At 58.9% G+C, this 24,990-nt stretch overlaps 1 protein-coding gene across 6 annotated transcripts in view; it reads left to right on the top strand.

The window, feature by feature from the left end:
• TRDMT1 (tRNA aspartic acid methyltransferase 1) overlaps positions 1–22,765 on the top strand; it is a 61,618-nt gene extending 38,853 nt beyond the window's left edge. For 2 of the 6 annotated variants that reach the window (XM_029077543.2, XM_029077542.2), the window contains 6 exons: positions 5,383–5,452; positions 6,417–6,500; positions 7,569–7,933; positions 12,931–12,988; positions 20,561–20,690; positions 22,217–22,765. In XM_029077543.2, coding sequence (XP_028933376.1) covers positions 5,383–5,452; positions 6,417–6,500; positions 7,569–7,933; positions 12,931–12,988; positions 20,561–20,690; positions 22,217–22,338 — 829 coding nt within the window. In that variant the 3' untranslated portion in view covers positions 22,339–22,765. Of the gene's footprint in view, positions 1–5,382; positions 5,453–6,416; positions 6,501–7,568; positions 7,934–8,581; positions 8,743–12,930; positions 12,989–20,560; positions 20,691–22,216 lie in introns of those variants that run through there. The other 4 variants (XM_039913840.1, XR_005660668.1, XM_039913841.1 and 1 more) reach the window with 4 other exon arrangements.
• The last annotated feature ends 2,225 nt before the right edge of the window (positions 22,766–24,990 follow it).

Genomic DNA, 24,990 nt, shown 5'->3' with positions numbered 1-24,990 from the left:
CGGCGCGGCGAATGACGTCGCTATCTGTTAAGCGCTTACTACGCGCGGAGCACTCGTCCAGGCGCCGGGGTCGATCCGGGGTCATCGGGCGGTCCCGCCCGAGGCCCCCAGTCCCCGTTTTCCGCGTGAGGTCACTGAGGCCCGGAGAAGAGAAGCGACTCGCCCGCGGGGCGCGGCCGGGATTCGAACGCGTGACGTCGGACTCCCCGGCCCGGGCCCTTCCCGCTTCTCGGCTCCATCCCGGCCTCGGCGCGTCAGCCCCCGCTCCGTGGCTCTCGTCTGCCGGACGGCGTCCGGGGGGGGGAGCGTCAGCGGGACGGAGCCTCCCGACCCCTGGGGGCCCGGGGGAAAGAGCCCGGGCTCTGGGAGAGCGGGGTCCCGGGTTCCGATCCCGGCCCCGCCGCTCGTCAGCGGGGCGGCTTTGGGCGAGTCACTCCTGCGGGCCGCGGCGACCTGGTCCGGCAAAGGGGGAGGAAGTCTGGCGGCCGCACGTGGGCCAACCTGATTGGCCTGGGCTCAGAACAGCGCTTGGCACATAGTGAGCGCTTCGCAGATGCCGTCGTCATCATCATCATCATCCTCCCTCTGGCCTGGAACGCCCTCCAGACGCTCCCGACTTCGGCGCCCCGCTGAAATCCTCTTTCCCCCCCCGGACGACACACTCGTTTCCCCCACGCGTCTTCCCTTCTGTCACCTGTTACGCTCTCCAACCCGTCGAGCACCGCGACGGTCAGCGTGGCTCGGTGGAAAAGGGCCCGGGCTTCGGAGTCGGGGATCACGAGTTCGACTCGCGGCTCTGCCCCTCGTCAGCCGGGTGACCGCGGGCGAGTCGCTTCGCTTCTCTGGGCCTCAGTTCCCGCATCTGGGAAACGGGGATTAACCGTGAGCCTCACGCGGGGCCGCCTGATTACCCCGTATCTCCCCCGGCGCTTAGAACGGTGCTCGTCACCTAGCGAGCGCTCAACGGATACCGACGTTATTATCGTCGCCCTTTCCCCCCAGCGCACGGGGCCGCGTCGTTCCAGCCGGCGATTCCCCCTCTGCGCCGTAAATCCGTCTCCTCCCCAGGCTACGTGTCTCCTTTCTTTCCTCCTGGAATTGGTGAAGCGTCTAGTATGTGCGGGGCGCTGTCGTGATCACGACGGCGTTGGTATCTGTTAAGCGCTTACTACGTGCAGAGCGCCGTTCTAAGCCCTGGGGGGGGGATCCAGGGTCATCAGCTGTCCCGAGTGAGGCTCCCGGTGAACCCCCGTTTTACGGACGAGGACGCCGAGGCGCAGAGAAGCGGAGTGACTCGCCCCCCCGGTCACACAGCTGCCGAGTGGCGGGGCTGGGATTCGAACCCGTGACCGCCGACCCCCAAGCCCGGGCCCTTGCCGCTGAGCCACGCTGCTCCTCTAGACACGGGGCGGATGCGGGGAAGTCAGATGGGACACGGTCCCCGTCCCCCGCCGTCAGGGCCCGCGGTCTCGCTCCCCGTTTTACGGGTGAGGTCACCGAGGCACGGAGAGGTCAGGCGACCGGGCCCGGGCGGCGTGGGTTCGAATCGCGGCCCCTTGGCGGCCGGGAGACTGCGGGCGAGTCACTCCCCTGGGCCTCGGAAAACGGGGATGGAGACCGGGAGCTCGACCCCGGGTCTCCCCCGGCGCTCAGAACGGCGCTCTGCACGTAGCGCGCGCTTAACGGACACCGCCGTCATTATCCCGATCGAGTGGCGGAGCCGGGATTGGAACCCGGCTCCTCCGGCCCTCGGACCTGCGTAACGCTGCTTTCCACCCAATCGCGCCGTCCCGCGCGTTTAGAATAGCGCTCAGCGGACACCCCCCCCCCCCGATCGATCGACCATTTCGTTGCTCGAAGCAGGGATGGGGGGGGGGGGGGGCGCCCGGGAGGGAGACGGGGGCGACCGGGCTTCGGGAGCATCGCCGGTCCACGTCGGTCTCTCGACCCGTGGGAAAGATGATCGAGAGAGCGGCTCCGGTGGGGCGGAACCAGCCGGAATTCAGCCCGACGACGGAAAACCGCGTTCGGTTCGGCTCTTCTTCCGTGTCGGGTCGAGTCGCGGGGAATCGCTCCGCCGGGATCGGGTCTTCGGTGAACCGGGCGGCGGCGGCGGCCGTCGGAGGGCCTCGGCGGTCGCGCCGGGGCCCGGCTCTCTCCCCGTGCCCTCGAATCCCTCGGCGAGTCGATCCCGAGCGCGGAGCGGCCGGGAAAGGCCACTGGAGGCCCTTCCCCGGAATCGGGGGGACACGGGGACCGTTCCACGATGAACGAGTCTCTGACCGTTTGGGGCCGGGGAGGAGGCACGGAAGACCCGGGGGCGGGGATCGTCTCCGTCGGCTGCCGCGTTGTCCAGCGCAGGCGCTTAGTACAGTGCTCAGCACGTGGTAAGCGCTCAGTAGATACCCTTGAATCAGTGAATGAGACCTAAGGCGAGGGGGAAGAGGGTGTGTCCGGCCCGAATCTCCGTATGGGGAAAATAAAACCGTCGGTAATAATGCGGGCACCGTCTCCATCTGCTGCCGACTTGTCCGTTCCAAGCGCTTAGTGCGGTGCTCTGCACCTGGTAAGCGCTCAATAAATACTATGGAATGAATGAATGAGTCACAGTAACGTTGGTATTTGCTAAGCGCCTACTATGTGCAGAGCACCGTTCTGAGCGCCGGGGGAGATACAGGCGGTCCCACATGAGGCTCCCGGTCTTCATCCCCGTCTTCCAGAGGAGGTCACTGAGGCCCAGAGAGGCGAAGCGACTCGCCCACGGTCGCCCGGCCGGGCCGGCATTCGCACCCGTGACCTCCGACTCCCGAGCCCGGCCTCTTTCCGGGCCCCTCTGGTATTTCCTGAGCGCCTCCTATGTGCGGAGCCCTGGGATGAATGTTGGGGAGGGCCCAGTGAAGTGAGTAAACTGGCTCCTACCTTCGGGGATCGTCCAGCGGGGGAGACGGATCCCAAGATAAAGGTCGAGGAGGCGGAGGGGAGGCGAAGTTTCGGGCGCTTCCGGAGTCCATCCATTTATTGAGCGCTTACTACGCGCAGAGCACCGTCCCGAGCGCTCGGAACGGACGGATGGGTAGCCGGTAGAGACGGTCCCCGCCCTTCGACGGGCTCACGGTCTCATCGGGGGAGACGGACGGACGAGAACGACGGCGGTGGGTGGAATCGAGGGGAAGGACGTCTCGTCAGAAACAAGAAGCCGATAAATGGAATCAAGGCGACGAGAGACCCGACTGCCAAGGTTCCCCCGTTTTCCCGGCGCCAGAATTTCTCTCGCCCTGCCCGACGCTCGGGCCACGGAGACCCGAGCGGAAGAGTTCCCGCCGGGGTTCGTGGCGCGAGGCCAGGCCCCCCCTCTTGCCTGCCCCCCCTGCTTCTGTCATTCTTCCCGGCGCCCGGGCTGGCAAGACCCAAATGGGAAGCGGCGTGGCTCAGTGGAAAGGGGCCGGGCTTCGGAGTCCGAGGTCACCGGTTCGAATCCCGGCTCTGCCACCCGTCCGCCGGGGGACCGTGGGCGAGTCGCTTCGCTTCTCCGGGCCCCGGTGACCTCATCTGGAAAATGGGGATTAGCCGGGAGCCTCACGTGGGACGGCCCGACGACCCCGTATCTCCCCCAGCGCTTAGAACGGTGCTCGGCACGTAGTGAGCGCTTAACAGGTGCCGACATCGTTGAGACTCAGAGCTGGAGTTCGGGGAATGAAGCCGGGCGCCGTTTCGCCCGCGCTTCCAATTGCATTGTTTCTGCCGGTGCCTGGGCCGCGAAGACCCGAATGGGCCGACTCAAGTCTGGGGTTCGTGGCCTGAAGTTGGGGGCCAAGTGTAATAATAATAACGTTGGTGTCCGTTAAGCGCTTACTATGTGCAGAGCACTGTTCTAAGCGCTGGGGGAGATACCGGGGCATCGGGCGGTCCCAACGTGAGGCTCCCGGTCTTCGTCCCCGTTTTCCAGACGAGGGAACTGAGGCCCAGAGAGGTTAAGTGACTCGCCCACGCTCACCCAGCTGACGGGTGGAGGAGCCGGGATTCGAACCCGTGGCCTCCGACTCCCAGACCCGTGCTTCTTCCACCGGGCCCCGCGGTGAGCGAGGATGAGGCTGTGGGGTGAGTAGGGTGGGGATGCGAGGTGAGTCGGGGAATCGGGGGGTTTCAGCTGAACATTTACCGAGGGCACGGCGCGGTAGTAAGGGGTCGGGGGGAGTACGATACGAAGCGGGCAGAGGCGATCGCTGCCCGCCGACGGCACGACGGTCTGCGGTAGGAGACAGACCATAAATAAAAGCGCGTAAGGATGCGTGCTGAAGTGGCTTGGGATGGGGGGCGCGTCCCACAGCGCCGAAGGGAATCGCAAACAAGTATTTAGGCGGCCCGGAAGGGAGGGCGGGCAGGGGAAATGGGGGTTCCGGGAAGGCCCCTCGGAGATGTGGTTTCCGGAGGACTGTGCAGGCGGGCGGAGGGGCAGGAGCGCCAGGACCGGGGGAGGACGCGGGCGAGGCCGAGGGTACGGAGCGTAAGTCGGCGTCGGAGGCGTGACGCGCGCGGATGGGGTGGCCGTGGGACGTCGGCGAGGGACGGTGGGAGGGGGAGAGCTGGTTATCAGGCGGTCGGTCTCGCCCACGGAGCGCTCGCTCCGGCCCAGGTGCGTGGGAGAGTAAAGTCCGTCGGCGTAACGGACATCCTCCTTGCCTCAGAGCGGGCGGGAAAGGACTTTCTGTCGGCGGGACGGCTGTTGGAGGTTTTCGAGGACGCGGCGGAGATGCGGGCTGCGTGGCGTTTCGGGAGAAACGATCCGGGCGGGAGAGGTTTCCCGGAGGAGTTGTGATTTTAGATGAGCTTTGGCAATCGGGCGAGTGGCGGGTCGTGCCGGGGATTAAGCGGAAGGGAGGGCCGGGCGGTCGGGAGGCGAGAGGGCGACGGCGAGAGAGACGAAGGGGGGAGACCCGGTGAGTAGGTCGTGATTGGGAGTGACGCGCTTGAGCCGGTTGTAGGAGGAGAAGAGGAGTAAGGATAAGTGGGAGAGGAGTGAACCCGTCGAGTGCCTTCACGTCACCGGTCGGAGGTTTCCTCTTGATGCAGAGGAAGAGGGACGACCGTCGGAGGTCTCGGACGACCGCTGGAGGTCTCGGAAGACCGGGGAGATGGGCGCGGAACGGCGTTTTAGCGAAACGATAAAGGGAACGGACCGTAGCGTGGAGTGGGGAGGGCGGGGACGGAGGCCGGGGGAGCCTGCGAGGACGCCGATCTAGAAGCGCAGGGAGGATATCGAAAGCGCTCGAGGCCGAAACCGCGCTTGGGCGGGGAGGAGGGGGCGGGCTGCGGAAATATCGCCGAGGAAGGACTGACGGGACCCGGTGACTGACCGGAGGCAACCTGTGTTTTTATCGCCAGAGACCTCTTGGTGCAGACAATAGAGAAGTGTGGATTTCAATATCAAGAATTTTTATTGTCGCCGACCTCTGTAAGTATCCAGATTGGAAAGGCCGGGGGACGACTGGGTGGTTTTTTTTGTCTAGGAAGTGCGACGTCGTGGTCGGTTTCCAGCCGAGGGCCTCGATTCTCACACTCCCCGTCTACCAGATGCTTACCAAATTCCCGGATGTGTAAAGTAGCCCATCCTTCGGGGTGTGGACGCGAGGTTGGGCGGCATTCCTGAATATTTGGCGGGGATCTGTTATTGGCCGGGTGGTGGTCCAGCGTTCCCATAGAGGAACCTCAGGCCCAGTTGCGTATTAGCAGAATGCGCGGTGGACTGGCCGGGCTGGTGGGGTCCCCCATCCGACACCCCGGATTAATTTCCTGGAGAAGTGGCGTAGATTCTTTCCCTGTCCTCTTTGTCACCTGTAAGTCACCGGATGTACCGCTCACGGAGCTACTCCAGGATTTTAGCCCCATACGATCAGCCGACCTGGGATCGACGCTCGGCCACCGAGATCCATAAATCCGCGGAGGTCTAGTCTCAGATTGGTCGTCTTGATCTTCTCCTGGTTTCTCCTCGGCTCCCCGCCACCCTGCGCGAAGGAGCCGTTACTCCGGCTCAAGGGCCGAGGGCGGCGGAAGGAGGAGCTGGGAGAAGCCCCGCGGTGGATCGCGGAGTCGGTTCGCGTTCGATTCGGTTTTCCGGAGCCGGGGTTCGGGGGAGCCTTGGCTCTGAGAGTAGGGTACGGCGCTCGGCTCCGGCGGAACCCAGAATCCACGTGCCTCTCCGGCCGGACCAGCGGCAGGCTCCAGAGTGAGCACGGTGATGACGGGGGAAGGCGGATGGGGTGATGGAAGAGATTTCCGTCCGGATCGGTTCTCCTCCCTAAACCGGGAGGGTAATTTCCCTCAGAAGCAGTGAGTTCCGAAGGCCCTGCGCTTATCGTGCCGGGTGGGGTAATTCCCCGTGAACGCGCTGACTTACCGGGGGTGTTCTTTGCTTGCAGCTCGGCATACCGAATTCAAGACTGCGATATTTCCTGATTGCAAAGCTTCAGTCCAGCCCGTTCCCTTTCCAGGTCCGGGGACAGGTACCATCTTTCATTCATTCATCCATTCAGTAGTATTCATTGAGCGCTTACCGTGTGCGGAGCACTGTACCGAGCGCTTGGAACGGACAGTTGGGCAACGTCTCCCCCTCGGGGGCGGGGGGGGCGGGGGGTCTTCCCCCGGGGTCAGAGTAAACGCTCAGGAAGCGTCGAGGAAATGATTTCCCGGCCCGCTCTGGGCCTCAGCTTCATCCACACGCGCCCCCTCCCCGACGTCCCTTCCTCCCCTGCCTGCCGTTTCCCCCGAGAGACCCCATCTCGATCGCCGCTCCTCTCCAGTACCGAGCCAAATCTGCAGGGCCGGAGCCTGGAAGCGCCTTTCGGCTCAGACCCGGGGCAGGGCATCCCGCCCGTCGTGGCTCTCAGCGAACAGTCGGATTCTTAGAGGAGGACGCTTGGCCACGCGCAGATGATCAGACAGGGCGAAAGCCTCACCGTGGAGAGCTACACGATTCTCAGAGAAAGCCGGGGCCCGCCTCTGTGGCGCTCTATAAGGAGGATTTTATCAAACGTTCCAGCTTTTGCAGAAACAGTCGAACCGGCTGGAAGTCCAAAGGGAGCTGGGCGCGGGATGTTCTCCGACTGTGGCCGGGCCCGGTTCCCCTTTCCGCGGCCGCTCTCTCAACCGGGCTCGGATCCACGGCCTCCTTTTACGCCAAGGGGCCGGGTGGGCTTTCGGCCGAAACCGATTCCAATCAACTCTGCCGCCTCCTCTTAATAACAACGGTCGCATCTAACCATTTCCTAAGCACCGGAGGAGGTATCGGATCGTCGGGTTGAACGGTCCGATGTCCCACGCCCTTCCCCCCCGGCAGCCGGGAGGAGATCGTCCCCGTTCGGGATCGGAAGGAGTTCCGGCCCCTTCCCGGGCCATCCGGAAACATCCGAGAAAGAGAGCCTCGGTGCCGAACCTCCTTTAAAAGCTGGAAAGTGGCCGAACGGAACAACCGGCTTCTGGGTTGGGAGAGGCCGAGTAGATCGCCTCGGGCATCGCTCCTCTGGAATGTCCCGTTTCTCAAGAAGAGGTCTCTTGTTTTCGCTTTACACCAGATACTAACGGAATTCCCCGAGCCCGGATCGGGAAATTCGCCACGGCGTGAAGTCGCAGTCGCCGGGGGAAGCGAGAGGGCCGCGGAGCCCGGGAAAGAGGAGAACACGGAGCCGAGATGTCGTTCGGCCGACGGCACGCCGCGCCCGGGAAGAGAGGCCGTTCTTTTTAAACTTGAAACGGCGGAAGAAATGCAGAGAAAGCGGCAGCGGGACGGCGATCTCTCCGTCGAGATGCTGAGAGGTTTCCTGGAGGAGGACAGTGGTCCGAGCCGGTACTTCCTGCCGCCAAAACCGTTACTGCGCTACGGCCTCCTGTTGGACGTCGTCAAGCCCACCTGCCGGCGGTCTACGTGCTTCACTAAAGGGTGAGGCTCTCGGCCGGCCGCTTCCGGCCGCGGCCCGCTCCGGAAGCCGCGGCCGCCGGGGAAGCAAGCGCCGCGGCGCTCGCGGGAGACCGAGTCCCCTCCGCTGGCTCCCGGCCGAGCCGGGAGGGCGCGGGAGGGAGAATCCCATCCGGTAGGAACGTGACGGGCCCGGCGCCCGGCCCGCGAACGCCCGCCGGAAAGACGGCGCCGATCGTTCGGCGACCTCCGCGGAGGCTTTGACGGCCCGGGGCGGAAGCGCCATTTCTGCGGCCTGATCGGTTGTGAATTCTCTGGCGCTCTTCTATCGGTCGCCTGTCCAGGCGGGGAAGCTTTCTGCCGGCCTCGTTCCCGCTCCCCTAAAACCGCTATCAAATCGCCTCTACTGGGTGGGCGGTTCTGTACAGAAGATGGCCTCCCTTCCGCCATCTGAGTCCCCTCTGGAAGGGGTAAAGGGTTCGAACCCCCTCCTCCCTAGTCTTTGCATCCAGCGGAGGTTCCTAGGAGAGGGATCCGTCGGTCCCGCCGCGTGCCTTTCCCTCCGACGTCCCCGCGCTCTCCGGCGGAGCGTGGAGGGCAGGGCCAGCGGCCCTCCCGCCGTCCGTTGTCCCGGTCGCCCCGGGAGACGCCGCCCGGCCTTTGCTTTTGCAGGAGGGGTGTCCCAACGATAGCCTCGACTGGGCTTTTCCTCCGCCGCTTCCAGATGGCCGTCGGAAGGAGCCGTCCCGTCGGGAGGCGAAGGGCCGTTATAACCGGGTGATGGCCGTGAAGATGGGAAAGAGGGACAGAAGCGGCGCGGCTCGGTGGCCAGAGCCCGGGCTTGGGAGTCGGAGGTCACGGGTTCGACTCCCGGCTCCGCCGCTCGGCAGCTGTGTGACCGTGGGCGAGTCGCTTCGCTGGGCCTCGGCGACCTCGTCTGGAAAACGGGGATCGACCGGGAGCCTCACGTGGGACGACCCGATGACCCTGGATCTCCCCCGGCGCTTAGAACGGTGCCCTGCACGTCGTAAGCGCTTAACAAATACCAACATCGTTATTCCTAGGTGCCGGGGCAGATTAGAAGCGGCGTGGCTCAGTGGAAAGAGCCCGGGCTTGGGAGTCGGAGGTCGCGGGTTCGAGGCCCGGCCCTGCCGCTCGGCAGCTGTGGGACTGTGGGAAATGGGGATGAAGACTGCGAGCCTCACGTGGGACAACCTGATTACCCCGTATCTCCCCCGGCGCTTAGAACAGTGCTCTGCACATAGTAAGCGCTTAAATACCAGCGGCATCGTTGTTATTACGAGACACGAGGTGATTAGGTTGGACACGGTCCCTGTCCCACACGGGACTCGCAGTCTTTCATCCCCGTTTTTCAGATTAGGCAACCGAGGCCCAGAGAAGGGGCTTGCCCGCGCCCCCCCCGGCGTAGAAGTGGTGGAGTGAGGATTAGAACCCGGGTCGCCCGGTCTCGCCAGTCCACCAGGCCAACGCTGCTTCTCAGCTGGCGGAGAATTGGAGGAAAGGCGCATGGAAACAACTCCCTCGAGAAGTTCGGAGAGAAATGGTGATGATGTCGGTATTTGTTAAGCGCTTACTACGTGCCGAGCACCGTCCTGAGCGCCGGGGTAGATACAGGATAATCAGGTCGTCCCACGTGAGGTTCGCGGTATTAATCCCCATTTTACAGATGAGGGAACTTAGGCACTGAGAAGTGAAGTGACTCGCCCACAGTCACACAGCTGCCAAGGGGCAGATCCGGGCTTCGAACCCGTGACCTCCGACTCCCCCGCTCGGGCTCTCTCCACGGAGCCAGGCTGCCGGGGCGATAACGGGAGGGAGCCGTGGCGGGTCAAGGGAGGAGTCGCTTAACTTCTCTGCGCCTCAGTCACCTCATCTGTAAAATGGGGATTGAGACTGTGAGCCCCACGTGGGACATCCGGGTTCCCCTGCGCCTCCCCCAGCGCTTAGAACGGCGCTCGGCACATAGTGAGCGCTTAACCGATGCCAACATCATCATCATTATTATTTGTAGGGCAGGCGAGACGTAAAAACGCTCGAAAGCAGCGGGGAAGAAGAGAGGGAGAGAGAGAGAGAGAGGAGTCGAGGACAGTTCCAAGGTTAACGGGGTTGGGAGATAGGGAGGTTAGTGGTATTGTCTACAGCGATGTCCCCCTTCCCCTCCGCACCGTGCTCGTTTCTCTATATTTTAATTCCCCGATTCATTTTGTTAATGAGGTGCCCATCCCCTCGATTCGATGTACCGCGGTGGCGTCGTCTTATCTTTATCCGTCCGTCTCCCCCCGATCGGAGGGCGAGCCCGTCGTCGGGCGGGGGCGGTCTCTGTCCGTGGCCGAATGGTCCGCTCCAAGCGCTCGGTCCGGTGCTCCTCACGTAGGAAGCGCTCAGTAAATACTATCGAGCGAACGATGGCAGAGATGGGAAGGCCGGGATTTCGGCAGGAGGATGGGGCGGCCTATTTTGGACTCCCCGGGCTGCAAACCCTGAAACCCCTCTGTCAACGTGCGCGCCGTAAAAAGGAGAAGAGCCCCGGACGACTCCGGAGGATCGCGATCGAAGGGTGGGTAGGGACCTCGTCAGACGCGACAGGGAAAGGAGTAAGAGGAGAGGTTTCGTGAGGGCAGGCGGGGCGTTGGCATTAAATCCGCGACGGGGGAAACGTCCGGGGCAGGAAGGCGATGCGCTCTTCGGAGCAGGGGAGCGATCGGGATTGGAGTCGGAGATCTGGAAGCCGTCCGCCCGCGGAGTCCGGGCCCGGGGAGCTGGGTGGGCCGAAAAACCCCCCGCGGAGACGAGAGGAGAGCGGGTAGAACGGAAGACCGACTCCGAGTAGGAAGGGGAGGACAGGAAGTCACCGACGGGGCTTTCGAAATGGTATCCGTCAGGCGCTTACTGTGCGGGAAGCACCGTTCTAAGCGCTGGGGGACGCAAGGTGATCGGGTTGCCCCACGTGGGGCTCCCGGTTTTAATCCCCATTTTCCAGATGAGGGACCCGAGGCCCAGAGGAGTGAGGTGACCCGCCCGGAGTCACACAGCTGGCGAGCGGCGGAGCCGGGATTAATGTTGGTATTTGTTAAGCGCTCACTGTGTGCCGAGCACTAAGCGCCGGGGGAGACACGGGGGAATCAGGTTGTCCCACGTGAGGCTCACAGTCTTAATCCCCATTTTACAGATGAGGTGACTGAGGCCCAGAGAAGTGAAGTGACTCGCCCACAGTCCCACAGCTGCCGAGGGGCAGAGCTGGGATTCGAACTCCCGACCTCGGACTCCCGAGCCCGGGCTCTTGCCACTGAGCCGCGCTGCTTCTCCGAGAAGCGGGAGAACCGGGATAGCCCGGCGTGTTTGGAAACCCAGACCGGGGAGAGTCGGGAGGGAGGGACAGCAGTCCACGGGGTCGAACGCGGCCGTCGGGGCGAGAAGGCCCCGACGTAGTCAGTGATGAACGCGACGGTCGATCGGTGGCATTTATTTAGCGCTTAATTCGTGCCCAGGTACCGGCACGTAGAACTTGGTAGACCCGATCCCCGCCCTCAGAGAGTTTTCGATCCATCCGGGGAAACAGACGTCGAAATACGTTAGAGGTTGGAGAAGCACCGGGATAATAATACTCTCGGTATTCGTTAAGCGCTTACTACGTGCAGAGCACCGTCCTAAGCGCTGGGGGAGATCCGGGGGCATCAGGTCGTCCCACGTGAGGCTCACGGTTCGTCCCCATTTGACAGATGAGGTAACCGAGGCACAGAGAAGTGACTCGCCCACAGTCCCACGGCTGACAGGTGGCAGCGCCGGGATTCGAACTCCGGGCCTCCGACTCCCAAGCCCGGGCTCTTGCCACTGAGCCACGCCGCTTCCCGACGGCATCGGGATGTAGGGACGTGTGCGTCGTGGCGCTATTGTGAAAATCCGTACGTGCTGCAGTAGATAGCGTTTGTCAAATCAGATGGCAAATCGCGAACAGGTAATCCTCGGACGGCCCTGAAACGGCGATCTGCTGAATCCAGCCAAATAAATAATAATAATCACCATGTCGACGATGGCGTTTGTTAAGCGCTTACTGGGTGCCGAGCACCGTTGTAAGCTCTGGGGCAGATACAATAATAATAATAATAATAATAATAATGATAAAGTCGGTATTCGTTTCTTCTTGATCCCTTTCTCTTCCCAGGCCGTATTTAGAGGGGGATCCTAATAATGACGGCGGAATCTGTTAAGCGCTTACTATGCGCCGAGCACTCCTCTAAGCGCCGGGGGGGATACGGGGTCACCGGGCGGTCCCGCGTGGGGCTCGGGCTTCATCGCCGTTTTCCGGAGGAGGGAACTGAGGCCCGGAGAAGCGAAGCGACGTGCCCGAAGCCGCCCAGCTGCCCAGGGGCAGAGGAGGGAGGAAGATGCGTGGCTCAGCGGAAAGAGCCTGGGCTTCGGAGTCAGGGGTCATGGGTTCGAATGCCGGCTCTGCCACTCGGCAGCCGGGTGACCGGGGGGCGAGTCACTTCACCCCTCTGGGCCTCGGTGACCTCATGTGGAAAACGGGGATCAACTGGGAGCCTCACGGGGGACGACCCGAATACCTTGTATCTCAGTGCTCTGCCCCTAGTAAGCGCTTAACAAATACCAACGTTATTATTATTATTATTATTATTATTATTAAAGAGGCTCTGGTGTCCCTCTTCCTTTTTTGGAGTGACCCCGAAAAATGCCATGGGGCGATCCCCCTCCAATCCGGACCCCTTGGACCCCCTGAATACAAACCGGGGCTTACGCCTCTCCTTTCTAGGAGTCGAAACGGTTTGGGAAGACTGACGCCCTCTCGGTTTCGGCCCTGGTGTCGAAGACAAGGTCCGGGTCCCCCCGACCCGGGCCCCGCGGCCACAGGAACGGTGTCGGCGGAGCATCTTCCCAACTCGTGGGAGGGAAGCGTCGCCCCGAGAGCGTGAATCTAGGGATTGCGCGCGCACCTGGGCGGGAGCCAAGCCAACTGCTAATTATCCTTGTCCGTTTATTAGGTACGGAAGCTACGTAGAAGGGACGGGATCCGTGCTGCAGACCGCCGAGGAGGTGCAGGTATTTTGGGGGATGCGTTTTTGAGCGATAAGCGTTCAGAGAGCCATCTCGGTTTGGGTACTGATGTGAAAGTAACGATCGTGGGCCCTGTTAAGCGCTTACCGTGTGCCAGGCACTGTCCTAAGCGCTGCGGTAAACGGGAGAAGCGGCGTGGCTCAGTGGAAAGAGCCCGGGGCTGGGGGTCCGAGGTCAGGGGTCCGAGTCCCGGCTCCGCCACTTGGCAGCTGTGGGACCGGGGGCGAGCCGCGTCACCTCTCTGGGCCTCAGTGACCTCATCTGGAAAATGGGGGTGAAGACTGCGGGCCTCGCGTGGGACCACCTCATCTCCCCCGGCGCTTAGAACAGTGCTCGGCACATAGTAAGCGCTTAGCAGATACCGACGTTATTATTATCGTCAGCGGATCGGATTGGACGCAGTCCCTGTCCCACGTGGGGCTCCCAGTCTTAACCCCCGTTTTACAGATGAGGGAACCGGGGCACAGAGAAATGACTTGCCCAGGGTCACACGGCAATCATGGTTTAGAACTCAGGTCCTTAATGCTGGTATTTGTTAAGCGCTTACTATGTGCAGAGCACTGTTCTAAGCGCCGGGGGAGGTGCGGGGTGATCAGGTGGTCCCCCGTGGGGCTCCCAGTCTTAATCCCCGCTTTCCAGATGAGGTCACTGAGGCCCAGAGAAGCGAAGTGACTCGCCCACGGTCCCCCCAGCGGCCGAGTGGCGGAGCCGGGATTCGAACCCCTGACCTCCGACTCCCAAGCCCGGGCTCCCACGCTGTTTCTGATCCCCACGCTCCATCCACTAGGCCACGCTCCTCCTCTAGCGCCGACGCGTCGATCGGAGAGCACCGTGATCAAACTCAGCCCCGTAGGCGAGCTCCCCTCCCGCAGAACGCTGCAAGTCGCCCCTGAATTCTCGGGAAACGGTGAACAGAAGTGGAAATGCTTAGCGGGGAGGGAAGGAAGTGAAATGGTTGACCTAGAACGGCCGCTTCCTTTCCGATGCAGATGGGCCTGCTTCGCGAGGGGAGGAAGGCGTCCGGAGTTAGATGGAAGAGAAAGGAGGGAACGGGAGGACGGGAAAAGAGACTCAGATCGCGAGGGATAAAGACGCGTGTCTCAACCCGCACGTAGACACACACACAGTCTCTCCCCGCTTCAGTCCCCTCTGCCGCCCGGACGATGGTTCGACGGAAACGCCCCGGGCGCGTCACCGCCCTCCTCGACAACAATAATAATAATAATAATAATGTTGGTATTTGTTAAGCGCCTACTACGTGCCGAGCACCGTTCTAAGCGCTGGGGTAGACGCAGGGTCATCAGGTCGTCCCACGTGAGGCTCACGGTCAGTCCCCATTTTACAGATGAGGTAACTGAGGCACAGAGAAGTGAAGTGACTCGCCCACGGTCACACAGCTGACGAGTGGCAGAGTCGGGATTCGAACCCATGACCTCTGACTCCCGAGCCCGGGCTCTCTCCGCTGAGCCACGCTGCTTCTCCGAGTGCCGCACGGTACCGTACTAAACGCTGGGGTAGATACACGTTAATCAGGTTGGACGCAGCCTGCGTCCCACTTGGGGCGCGCCGTCTTAATCCCCATTTTACAGAGGAGGCAACTGAGGCCCAGAGAAATTAAGTGACTTGCCCAAGGCCACATAGCAGACAGGGAGGGGAGCTGGGATTAGAACTCGGGGCCTTCCGATTTCCGGGCCCGTGCTCCAACCGCTGCGTCACGCCGCTTCTGAATTGCAATAAATGATTAAATTTATTGCGCGTATAGTAAGAAATGATATAGTCGCTTCACTTCTCTGGGCCTCAGTTCCCTCATCTGTAAAATGGGGATTAAGACCGCGAGCCTCACGGGGGACAACCCGACGACCCTGTAGCTCCCCCAGCGCTTAGCACAGGGCTCTGCACGTAGTAAGCGCTTAACAAATACCGACATTATTACATGGTTCTTGGATGTGTCTGTGAGTGCTTCGGGGCTGAGGACGGGATGAATTTCCAGTGCTCAAAGGGTACGGATCGAAATTTCGGCGGTGACGCCGAAGGGAGAGGGAGCCAGGGAGGTCAGGGCTTAGTTGGGGAAGGCCTTCTGGAGGAGGCGCGATTGGATTTAAAGCTCTGAAAGGGAGGAGAGTCGCGGTCTGTCGTAGATGAGGAGGGGATGAGTAGATGGACGAGGGGCCAACAGCCAGATGGACAAGACGGAGGAACGGCGGAGTTGACGTTGGAGTTGGAAGAGAGAAGCGCGCGGCTTGGGTTGTAGTAGGAAGAAAGGAAAGCAGCGTGGCCCGGCGGAAGGAGCCCGGGCTTGGGGCTCCCGAGTCCCGGCTCCGCGACTGCGGGCCAAGTCCCTTCCCTTCTCTGCGCCTCAGTTGCCTCCTCTGGAAAACGGGGTTGGAGACTGGGAGCCTCACGCGGGACAACCCGATGACCCCGTATCTCCCCCAGCGCTCTGCCTACAGTAAGCACTTGACAGACCCCGGCGTTATCATTATTAAATAAACGAGGTAAGGAAGGAGAGGGTAAACGCTGACCGAACGCTGCAGAGCCGGTGGTTAAGGGCCTCCTGTTGGACGCCGCGGGGAATGGGCAACTACTGGCAAAATGAGCCGGGCGGCGGCGGGAAGGAAGGACTGGAGTGTGGGGAGGCGGGGAGGTCAGTGAGGAGGCCGTTGCAGCAGTCGAGGCGGGAAACGGTAAGCGATTGGATCGGTGTGATGGCCGTTGGGATGGAAAACCGAAGAGCCGAACGGAACCGAACAACTCGTCTTCCCTCCCAAATCCTCTCCTTCGTCATAGTCGACGACCCCGTCCTCCCCCGTCTCTCAACCCGATAACCTGGTCGATTTATCCCCCACATTCAGGTTGTCGTCGAATCCTGCCGGTTCTCCCCCCCCCCCCCCCCCCCCCCCGGCATTTCCAGAGTGGGCCCTTTCCTCTCCATCCCGATGGTCACCGGTCCGATCCAGGTGCTCGCCCTTATCCCAGCTTGATTTGTGCCTCAGCCTCCTCGTTCGCTCTTTCCCCCAATCTAGTAGTAATAGTCACGATATTAATTAAGTGCTTACTCTTCGCGGTGCTGGCAAAGAGCACCCGGATAATAATAATAATAATGTTGGTATTTGTTAAGCGCTTACTACGTGCGGAGCACCGTTCTAAGCGCCGGGGGAGATGCAGGGTCAGCAGGTCGTCCCACGTGAGGCTCACAGTTCATCGCCATTTTACAGATGAGGGAACTGAGGCCCAGAGAAGTGAAGTGACTCGCCCACCGTCACCCAGCTGACAAGCGGCAGAGCTGGGATTCGAACTCGTGACCTCTGACTCCCGAGCCCGGGCTCTTTCCACTAAGCCACGCTGCTTCCCTAACTCAGATGGGAATTAGACGTGGATCCCGTCCCTCGAGGGACTCGCAGTTGGGTGGGTGGGGCAGGGAGGACTGGAAGCAGAAACGACGACGACACCAAAACATTCAAACGAGCCTGGGGGAAGAGACAGATACACAATGCACGGAATGAAAACGAAAGTCAGTGGGGAGCTACGGCTGGAGAGCGACAGTTTCTCTTTGGAGTGCAGAGTCCGCGGCAGTGGATTCCACGGTCACCAGCTTTCCCGAGGTGGAGTGGTCTCCTTCTCAGGGAGGTGGGAAGCGGCGTGCGATGTGGATTCCTTGATGAGGCGGAGCGGAGCTGGTGTCTCCCTCTCCCAAATGCTCAGTCCCATGGGCGCGCCATAAATAGTATCGTTCGGTCGATCGACTGCGGCATCCTCCTACTGGTCCAGCAGAACTCTTAGCTCGGCCTGTGGGTTCCCTCTTTGGTTGTCGTAGGCCTCTCTTAGGTTGTGAGCTGTTTGGCAGGTAGTTTCTTAGCGAGTCATTTTCCTCAAACCACTCATTTTCACACCCGCCGTCTCTCGACGGCTGCCCGGCACTGGATTAAATACTGGAAGTGGTAAAAATACGAAAAAGTACAGAGTTTTCTTCATATATTGCAGTCTGACCGGGAAGTGTAGCATAATACTTCTTGCAGACACCGAGTATATTAGCACAACCGCTGCTTCCTTCTCAAAATCTCCACGTGTTTCCTGTCTTGACTCTTGCGTCAACCTCCTCGCCGACCTCCCCGCCTCCTGCCTCTCCTCTCTCCGGTTCAAACCTTAATAATAATAATAATAATGTTGGTATTTGTTAAGCGCTTACTATGTGCCGAGCACTGTTCTAAGCGCTGGGGTAGACACAGGGGAATCAGGTTGTCCCACGTGGGGCTCACAGTCTTAATCCCCATTTTACAGATGAGGTAACTGAGGCACCGAGAAGTTAAGTGACTTGCCCAAAGTCACACAGCTGACAAGTGGTAGAGCCGGGGTTCGAACCCATGACCTCTGACTCCAAAGCCCGTGCTCTTTCCAGTGAGCCACGCTGCTTCTCTGTAGCCACGCTGCTTCTCTGTAACCTTCTGCTCCCTCCGCTCCCTCTCTGCTCCCCCTTCCCCCCCTTTCCCTCTGCTCCTCCCCCTCTCCCTTCCCCTCCCCTCAGCTCTGTGCTCATTTGTATCTCTTTTTATTACCCTGTTTATTTTTGTTCATGAGGCGTCCATCCCCTTGATTCTCTGTATCGTGATTAAGTTGTCTTGTTTTTGTCCGCCCGTCTCCCCCGATTAGACCGTGAGCCCGTCAGTGGGCAGGGATTGTCTCTACCTGTTGCCGAATCGTACGTTCCAAGCACTCAGTACAGTGCTCCGCGCATAGTAAGCGCTCAATAAATACGATCGAATGAATGCCTTGTCTGTACATTCATTCGATCGTATTTATTGAGCGCTTACCGTGTGTAGAGCACAGTCCTGAGTGCTTGGAAAAGTACAATACAACAATAAATAGTTCCCCGCCCGCAACTAGCTTACATTTTGGGTGGGGGGAGACAGACACCAATACAAATAAATAAAATTACAGGTATGTACGGAAGTGCTTTGGGGGTCAGGAGGGAAGAACTAAGGGAGCAACTCAGGGCAACGCAAAAGGGAGTGGGAGATGAGGAAAAGTGGGGATTAGTCCGGGAAGGCCTCTTGGAGGAGACGGGCCTTCGACAAGGCTTTGAAGCGGGGGAGAGTAACCGTCGGATTTGAGGAAAGAGAGCGTTCGAGGCCGGGGTAGGACGTGGGCCGGCGGTCGGCGGCGAGACAGGAGAGACCGAGGCGCAGAAGGAAGGTTAGTACTAGAGGAGCCAAGTGTGCGGGTTGGGTTGTGGGAGAGAAGCCAGACGAGGTAGGAGGGGGCAAGGTGATGGACTGCTTTAAAGTCCACGCTGAGGAGTTTTCGTTGGATACGGAGGTGGATGGGCAACCCCGAGAGCGTTTTGAGGGGCGGGGTTGACATGTTTTTGTAGAGCAACGATCCGGGCATTGCAGTGAAATACGGACTGGGGTGGGGAGAGACAGGAGGCTGGGAGGTCAGCAGGGAGGCTGATGCAGAAATCCAGGTGGGATAGGATGAGTGATGGTATTAATGCGGTAAGCGGTTTGGATGGAGAGGAAAGGGCGATGCTGCCAAGGTGGGACTGACGGGATTTGGCGACGGATTGAATATGCGAGTTGGATGACAGAGAGGAGTCGAGGATAACACCGAGGTGACGGGGCTGTGAGATAGGAAGGGTGGTGGTGCCGTCGACGGCGATGAGAAAGGCAGGAGGAGAACGGGGTTTGCGGGGAGGGGAAGGAGTTCAGTTTCGGACGCGTTAGGCTTGAGGTGACGGCAGGACGTCGAAGTAGAGGTGTCTCGAAGGCAGGAGGAGATGGGAGACCGAAGAGAGATGAGGACGGGAGATGGAGATTTGGTAGTTGAGAGGGGGAATAGAAGGGGACCCAGAACTGAACGCTGAGAGACCCCCCCTCCCCCCCCCCCCCAGTTAGGGGGTGGGAGGCAGTGAAGGAGACTGGGAATGAACGGTCAGAGAGATAAGAGGGGACCCAAGAGAGGACCCCTGCCGCCCGTATTTCTTTTCTAAAACCTCATCCCGCTCGCGTCTCCCCGCTCCTCCGAGACCTCCAGTGGTTGCCCATTCATTTCTCCATCAGGCAGAAGCTCCTCACCCGAATTAGTTCTTTCCCCCCTGTTTATCCTCGCTCCTCTCCCACTCCAACCTAACCTGCACTCACCGTATCTCGCCCGTGACTCTCCGGCCCCCAACCCCTCGCTTTGCTCTCCCTCCTCCCTGGGACTCCCTCTCCCTTCAGAGACTTCCTAAAAATCACATCTCCTCCAAGAAATCTTCGTTAATTAATCCCCCCTCCCCGTTCGCCTCCCTAAAAGTGTCATCCTGCCCTTGAGTGCTTTCCCGCTAAGCGCTTAGGTGCTCACCCCACTCCCATCCCCACGACTAGTATGTGCCGCTTCCCTTCTCTTTGTTTTAACGTCTGTCTTCCGCACTAGATCGTCATGTCGTCGAGGGCAGGGATTATGTCTGCCCCCTCTATTATATCGTATTCTCCCAAGCACGGAGACCGTGAGCCCGAAGTGCGACGGGGTCTGTATCCAACCGCATCTGCCTCGGTACTTAGTACGGTGCTTGGCACATAGTAAGCGCTTAACGAATGCCTAAAAAAAAGCACTTCATTCAGCGCTCTCCACAAAGTAAGCGTTCAGTAAAGAGGATCGATTGTGGATCGTGTTATATCTCAATCACGTGATGAGAACGTACGCTGGAGCAGAACTGTGCCGTCGGCCATCCTGCTAGAGGTAGAAGATGATGAGAGGAAACCCGTCGGGAAAAATGTAGATTAGACCCGAGGAAAAGTTTGCCGAATGGGTCACTGAGGGAAGTGGACGCTACTTCTCTGGAAGTCTCTAATACAGGATAGCCTCGCCGCTGGTCGACTGGAGAGGCCACTGCCCTGGGAATCTCGTCCCAGTTTGCTCTCCCGTCATTCCCGACGGGGATTCCACTGTCGTGTGTTGCCTCCAACGTATCTCACTTGGGTCTCAAGGCCGTTACTCGTGTGTGGGGTCCCTAATTCCAATAGGGCCTCCCCGTTACCGTCATCGAGCCCCTCGCGGATTTCCTTCTTTCCCCGGAGCCTGCTCCTTAGTCCGTCGGATGGTTTGCGTGCCATCCCCCTTTCAGTGAATCGGTCGAGTGTGAGACAGAGCACTGCCAGCGGACCTGAATTCGGTCGAAACGCGGCGTGGATCGGACCAGGCCAGCTTATGGTGGCAGGGAGTGGAGTTGAAACGACGGTGGGTCGGGACTGCGAGCCTGTTGAGGGCAGGGATTGTCTCTCGTTATTGCTGCATCGTACTTTCTAAATGCTTGGTACAGTGCCCCGCACCCTGGAAGTGCTCCGCACCCAATAATGCGGTTGAATGAATGAAGACAGGAGAAGGGAGACCAGCGCCCTCAGCGTTTTCCTGTATTTCTTTCCCGCTCCGGCACCACGGCCATCTTTGTCTTGTCCGGAACACTGCAGCCAGAGCTGCACCCTCCCCCTCAGAGGTGTCATGCGGCTACTAGTTTGACCTGGGGCACAAAAACACCTCCCCCACCCCACCGTGTTGCTTGTTTTGGGTATTTTCCTCCAGATCGAAGATGTCTACGAGGCCCTGGAAACGCTGCCGGAAGAGGAGAAGCTGAGAAAGCTGGCAACTCTAAAACTACGATATTTCACCCCCAGGGAAATAGCCAATCTTCACGGATTCCCCCCCGAGTTCGGTAGGTGGGGTGCGGATCGGCCCTTCTCCTGCCATTCTGCCCTTGACCCAGGCTCTCGCGGGAGTTGGGAACATTCACGTGCATCCCCCTGACCCTCCAACTCCGCATACCTGTCTTCCCGGCCTGACTCCTAGTCGCTGGTCCCTCCTTCCAGCGCGGAGGGGAAGGGAGACTCTGAAGCAGAGCCACAAGGCGGGTGGTGATTTACTCTGCACCTGAGGTTTATAGGTAGTGTCTTTTCCTCACCGTGGGTCCTGCCTGCTTTAGCAGATCCCTTGTGCGTTGGGGGAAAAAAAAGCATCCTTTCATCTGCAGAGAACTGCCAGGCTAATAATATGACAAAACTGTCCTTCCCAGTCAGTTTCTGCTCTAGTGGGGCTGGGCGTCGGTGTTCCTTAGAGGTTTCTTCGGTGGTTTTGGCATCGGCCAAACCTCCTGCTGGACCCGCTTAATGTGGCCGGTTGTCCCGGGTGGGTGAAAGAGTTGTGCTCCGTTTACTGCAGCGGCTGACCTCCCTGAGCTCAGTGACCTGCAGAGCGAGGTGTTTGTTTTCTTGATCTGTGCTATCTTTTAACTAGCAGATTTATGATCAGATTCGCTTTCCCAGAGCTGGAGGGTAATTACTGGGTGGGACGGCCAACTGTATTGCATTAATAGACCCTGAAGTGTCGACGCGGCAACTTCACGGTGACCGGCCCGGACTCTCCGGAGTATTCTGCTCTCCTGAATTTCCACTTAGTTTTTTATTAACGGTGTCCGTTGAGCTCTTACCGCCCGTCAAGCACCCTTCCGAGAGCTGGGACAGATGCAAGTTAATCAGGTCGGGCACGGTCCTTATCCGACGTGGGACTGGCAGGCTGAGGGAGAGGGAATTCCCGTTGCACAGTGGAGGAGACTGAGGCACGGAGAAGGGTCACCCAGCGGGCACGTGGCAGGGCTGGAATTGGAACCCAGGCCCGTGCCCTTTCCACTAGGCCACGTTGCCTCCCTAGTTATAAGTTCCGATGTGTGTGTTTGCGTGTATTTATATAAATACTGACATTTCCTCTTCCCTATAGTCAGCAGCCCCACTCCTGTCAGCTGTCGCGGCCTGTCACCCTTCCGCCAAAGGGATGGGCTCACTGAACAGCATAAAACCTGAATTTCCTAATCTTATTGAGCATTCCTTCATTCCTCTGTTCTGGGACCCTGTGGGGGTGTTAAAGGAAAGCCAGGGTTTCTCCCCTCCACTCCCTCCCGCTGGTGGGACACCGGGGGTTAGACGGAGAGCCCGCTTCAAGGGAGGAGAAGGGGGTCCCGTAGCTTCAGTTTGGCCAGCAGATCCTATGGGAATCTGGAATTTGGGACTTCATTTGTCAGTACGTCCCAAATGTCCCGGAGAGCGAGGCTCCCCTCCCTCCTTTGGCTTGCGAGACTGGGCTCTATTGAGGGAGACTACGTTCCGGCTGAGTGGAGGAGATGGAGCCCTTTGTCCGCGTCGGAGGCTAATCTCCCAAGGGCTTGCCCTCTGCACTCTTTTGTTATAGGATTTCCTGAGCAGATATCGACGAAACAGCGATACCGCCTGCTCGGGAACAGCCTGAACGTACTGGTGGTGGCCAAACTGATCGCAATCCTTCTGGGGTCATCTGGAAATGACTCAGGGTGATGGACGGGATGACTGCCTTCTGAGTTCGGCGGAAGATTTTCGGGGGATACGGCTTTCACGGGACGGAGACGTTCCCGTTGCGACGATTTGGAATCTGTAGAGTCACCGTACATCCGACTGTGTCAGTCTCCCTCCTCTTGTCCCTCAGTGACGTTTCACCTTATCGATCGCAGACTCCGGGGCTGTCGATATTTACCGGTCAATGCGCCAGATCTCACGGAGAGCTTTTTGCCTTGATGAAATAGGTCGAAAGTGCGGAGGCTGTCACGCAGTTAGAACTGTTAATCCTTCAAAATCCCAATAGAGGCTGCCCGCCTGAATTTTCCGGCAAGGTCTCGGGAAAGAGGCTGCTTTTCTTCCACTTGTAACTTAGATGACTTTCAAAGGGCAAACGTTTTTATAAATAAAGACAGGTTATTTTTAAATACTCCTCCGTCCGTTTCTTCTCTGTCATCCGTTTTCTCTGCTAAGGAAACGTCCAGGTGTTTTGTTGTCCCAATTTATCGTTTCGTTTGTTTTTGACAGTTCACATTGCCTGGGATTTTTCAGAGAGCCCAGCGGCTTCTTTGGCCTCCTCAGACACCTCGAGAAACGGTTAGAAAGAAAGCAAGAACGGCAACCCCGATCCCCGGTGGGAAGATCACGTGATTCGATTCTCTACTGTCTGATCATTCGATCTTGGCAAACTTTCTAAAAGGCAGAGGCGGGGCCTACAGAGTCCCCTTGATGGGCTCTACCTATTTTTCATTAACTTTCGAATAGAAACTCCTTACCATCCGCTCTCAAGCGCTCAGTCACATCGCCCCCGCCTACCTCACCTCACTGATCTACTTCAGCTCAGCCCGCGCACTGCACTCCTCTCGCGGCAGTTTGCTCACGGTGCCTCTCCCTCGTCTGTCTACGTCCTCCCTCTGTCCTGGAACTCTTCCCCCCTCCATATTCCTTAGACCACCGGTCTCCCCCCCTTCAAAGCCTTATTAAAGTCACATCTCCTCCCAGTTTTCCCAGTTAAGCCATTCCTCCTATTCCCTCCCCCTGCTGCATCCTCTAGACACTTCGATCTGTACTCTTTAAGCACTTGATTTTCACCCCCGCTTCAGCCCCACAGAACTTAGAATAATAATTGTGGTATTTACGTACTTACTGTGTGCCAGGCACTGTACTAAGCACTGGGGCGGATATGAGCGAATCGAATCGGACACGGTCCGCGTCCCGCGTGGGGCTCGCCGTCTCGATATGTACGTATTCATAATTTATTTATATTAATGTCTCCCCTCCCCTCTCGACCCGGGCAGGGAACGTGTCTGCCAACTCCGTTGTATCGTACTCGCTCGGTTACTTAATACAGTACTCTACGAGCGGGAAGCGGTCGACTGCCGTCGATTGCCTTGAGACTTCCTCCAGGGAATTTGAGCGTTGAGGCTGAAATCGACATAGATGGCGGCCGCGTTGCCTTTCGACATCAGCTTTGGTTTCTAGTCGGGTTCGGGCGAGTTTGGGTCCCTCGCCCACTTCCATTTTAGCATTTGTCGGTCAGCATGGGGCGATGAATCGGCCTCACGGGTAAAGAGAAATGAGAAATGAAACCTATGACCAGAACTTCTCGTTACCTGGTCCCAATTTAATTTTGGTCAAGGAAACAATTTGCCTTTGGTATTGGTCAGGGTTCTGGGGAAGACTCCATCCCTTAGCTAAGTCGTTGGTGACCTCGTGCAGACCAAACCGTGTGAGATCTCCTGTATATGTTTGTTGAAAATTCATTTCAATCTTGCTTAGCGGGACTTGAGATCTTGCAGCAGACTTTCTCCTGTGCTCCTGCACTATCTGAAATGAATTTGACCTGAATCCCAGATGCGTGGGGTTGACTTTAATTCAGCCACAGAGAGCAATTTGGGACAACAGTTGTTTTCTATTTGCGGTGGCCTGGAGCACTGAGGAAAAACATTTGATTACAAATTGGGAGGCCAAAATTGTCATGATGGAGTTCGGATTGAGGAGGAGGCGCCGGGGGAGGAGAAAGGGGAGGAGGGGAAAGAAGATCCCGAGGCCGGATGATGACCTTCGAGCATACCTTGGAAATGAAACACAGTTCTTGTCCTTAAGGCTTCCAAGCGATAGGCTGGTGAAACGTTGACCGGGGTGGCGTTCATTAACTTCTTCCTGGAATGGCTAACTAAGAAATCTGAGCAAGACCAAGGAAAATAGGAGAATGATTAAATAAGAGGATCTTGAGCTGACGTTCCAATCTAGGAAAAGTTCTTCAGCCCCCTCCAAGCCCCACGAGTCCATACTTTCTCTTGGAGCTGCCCTAAAGGAAGTAAGAATAATGTCGGCATTGGTTAAGCGCTTATTAGGTGCCGAGCACCGTTCTAAGCGCTGGGGGAGATACAGGGTCATCGGGTTGTCCCCCGTGAGGTTCACGGTCAATCCCCATTTTACAGATGAGGTCACTGAGGCCCAGAGAAGTGAAGTGACTCGCCCACAGTCTCCCAGCTGCCGAGTGGCAGAGCCGGGATTTGAACCCATGATCTCTGACTCCGAAGCCCGGGCTCTTTCCACTGAGTCAGGCTGTGCCTGGCCCATTGTAGATGCTTAACAAATACCATCTTCATCATCATCGTCATTATTATATATGAGATAATAATAATGTTG

Source organism: Ornithorhynchus anatinus, chromosome 13 (genome assembly GCF_004115215.2).
Source record: "Ornithorhynchus anatinus isolate Pmale09 chromosome 13, mOrnAna1.pri.v4, whole genome shotgun sequence".
In the NCBI taxonomy this organism is placed as follows: Eukaryota; Metazoa; Chordata; class Mammalia; order Monotremata; family Ornithorhynchidae; genus Ornithorhynchus; species Ornithorhynchus anatinus.
The sequence above is the reverse complement of the archived record's forward strand: the minus strand, read 5'-3'. Positions and strand labels throughout refer to the sequence as shown.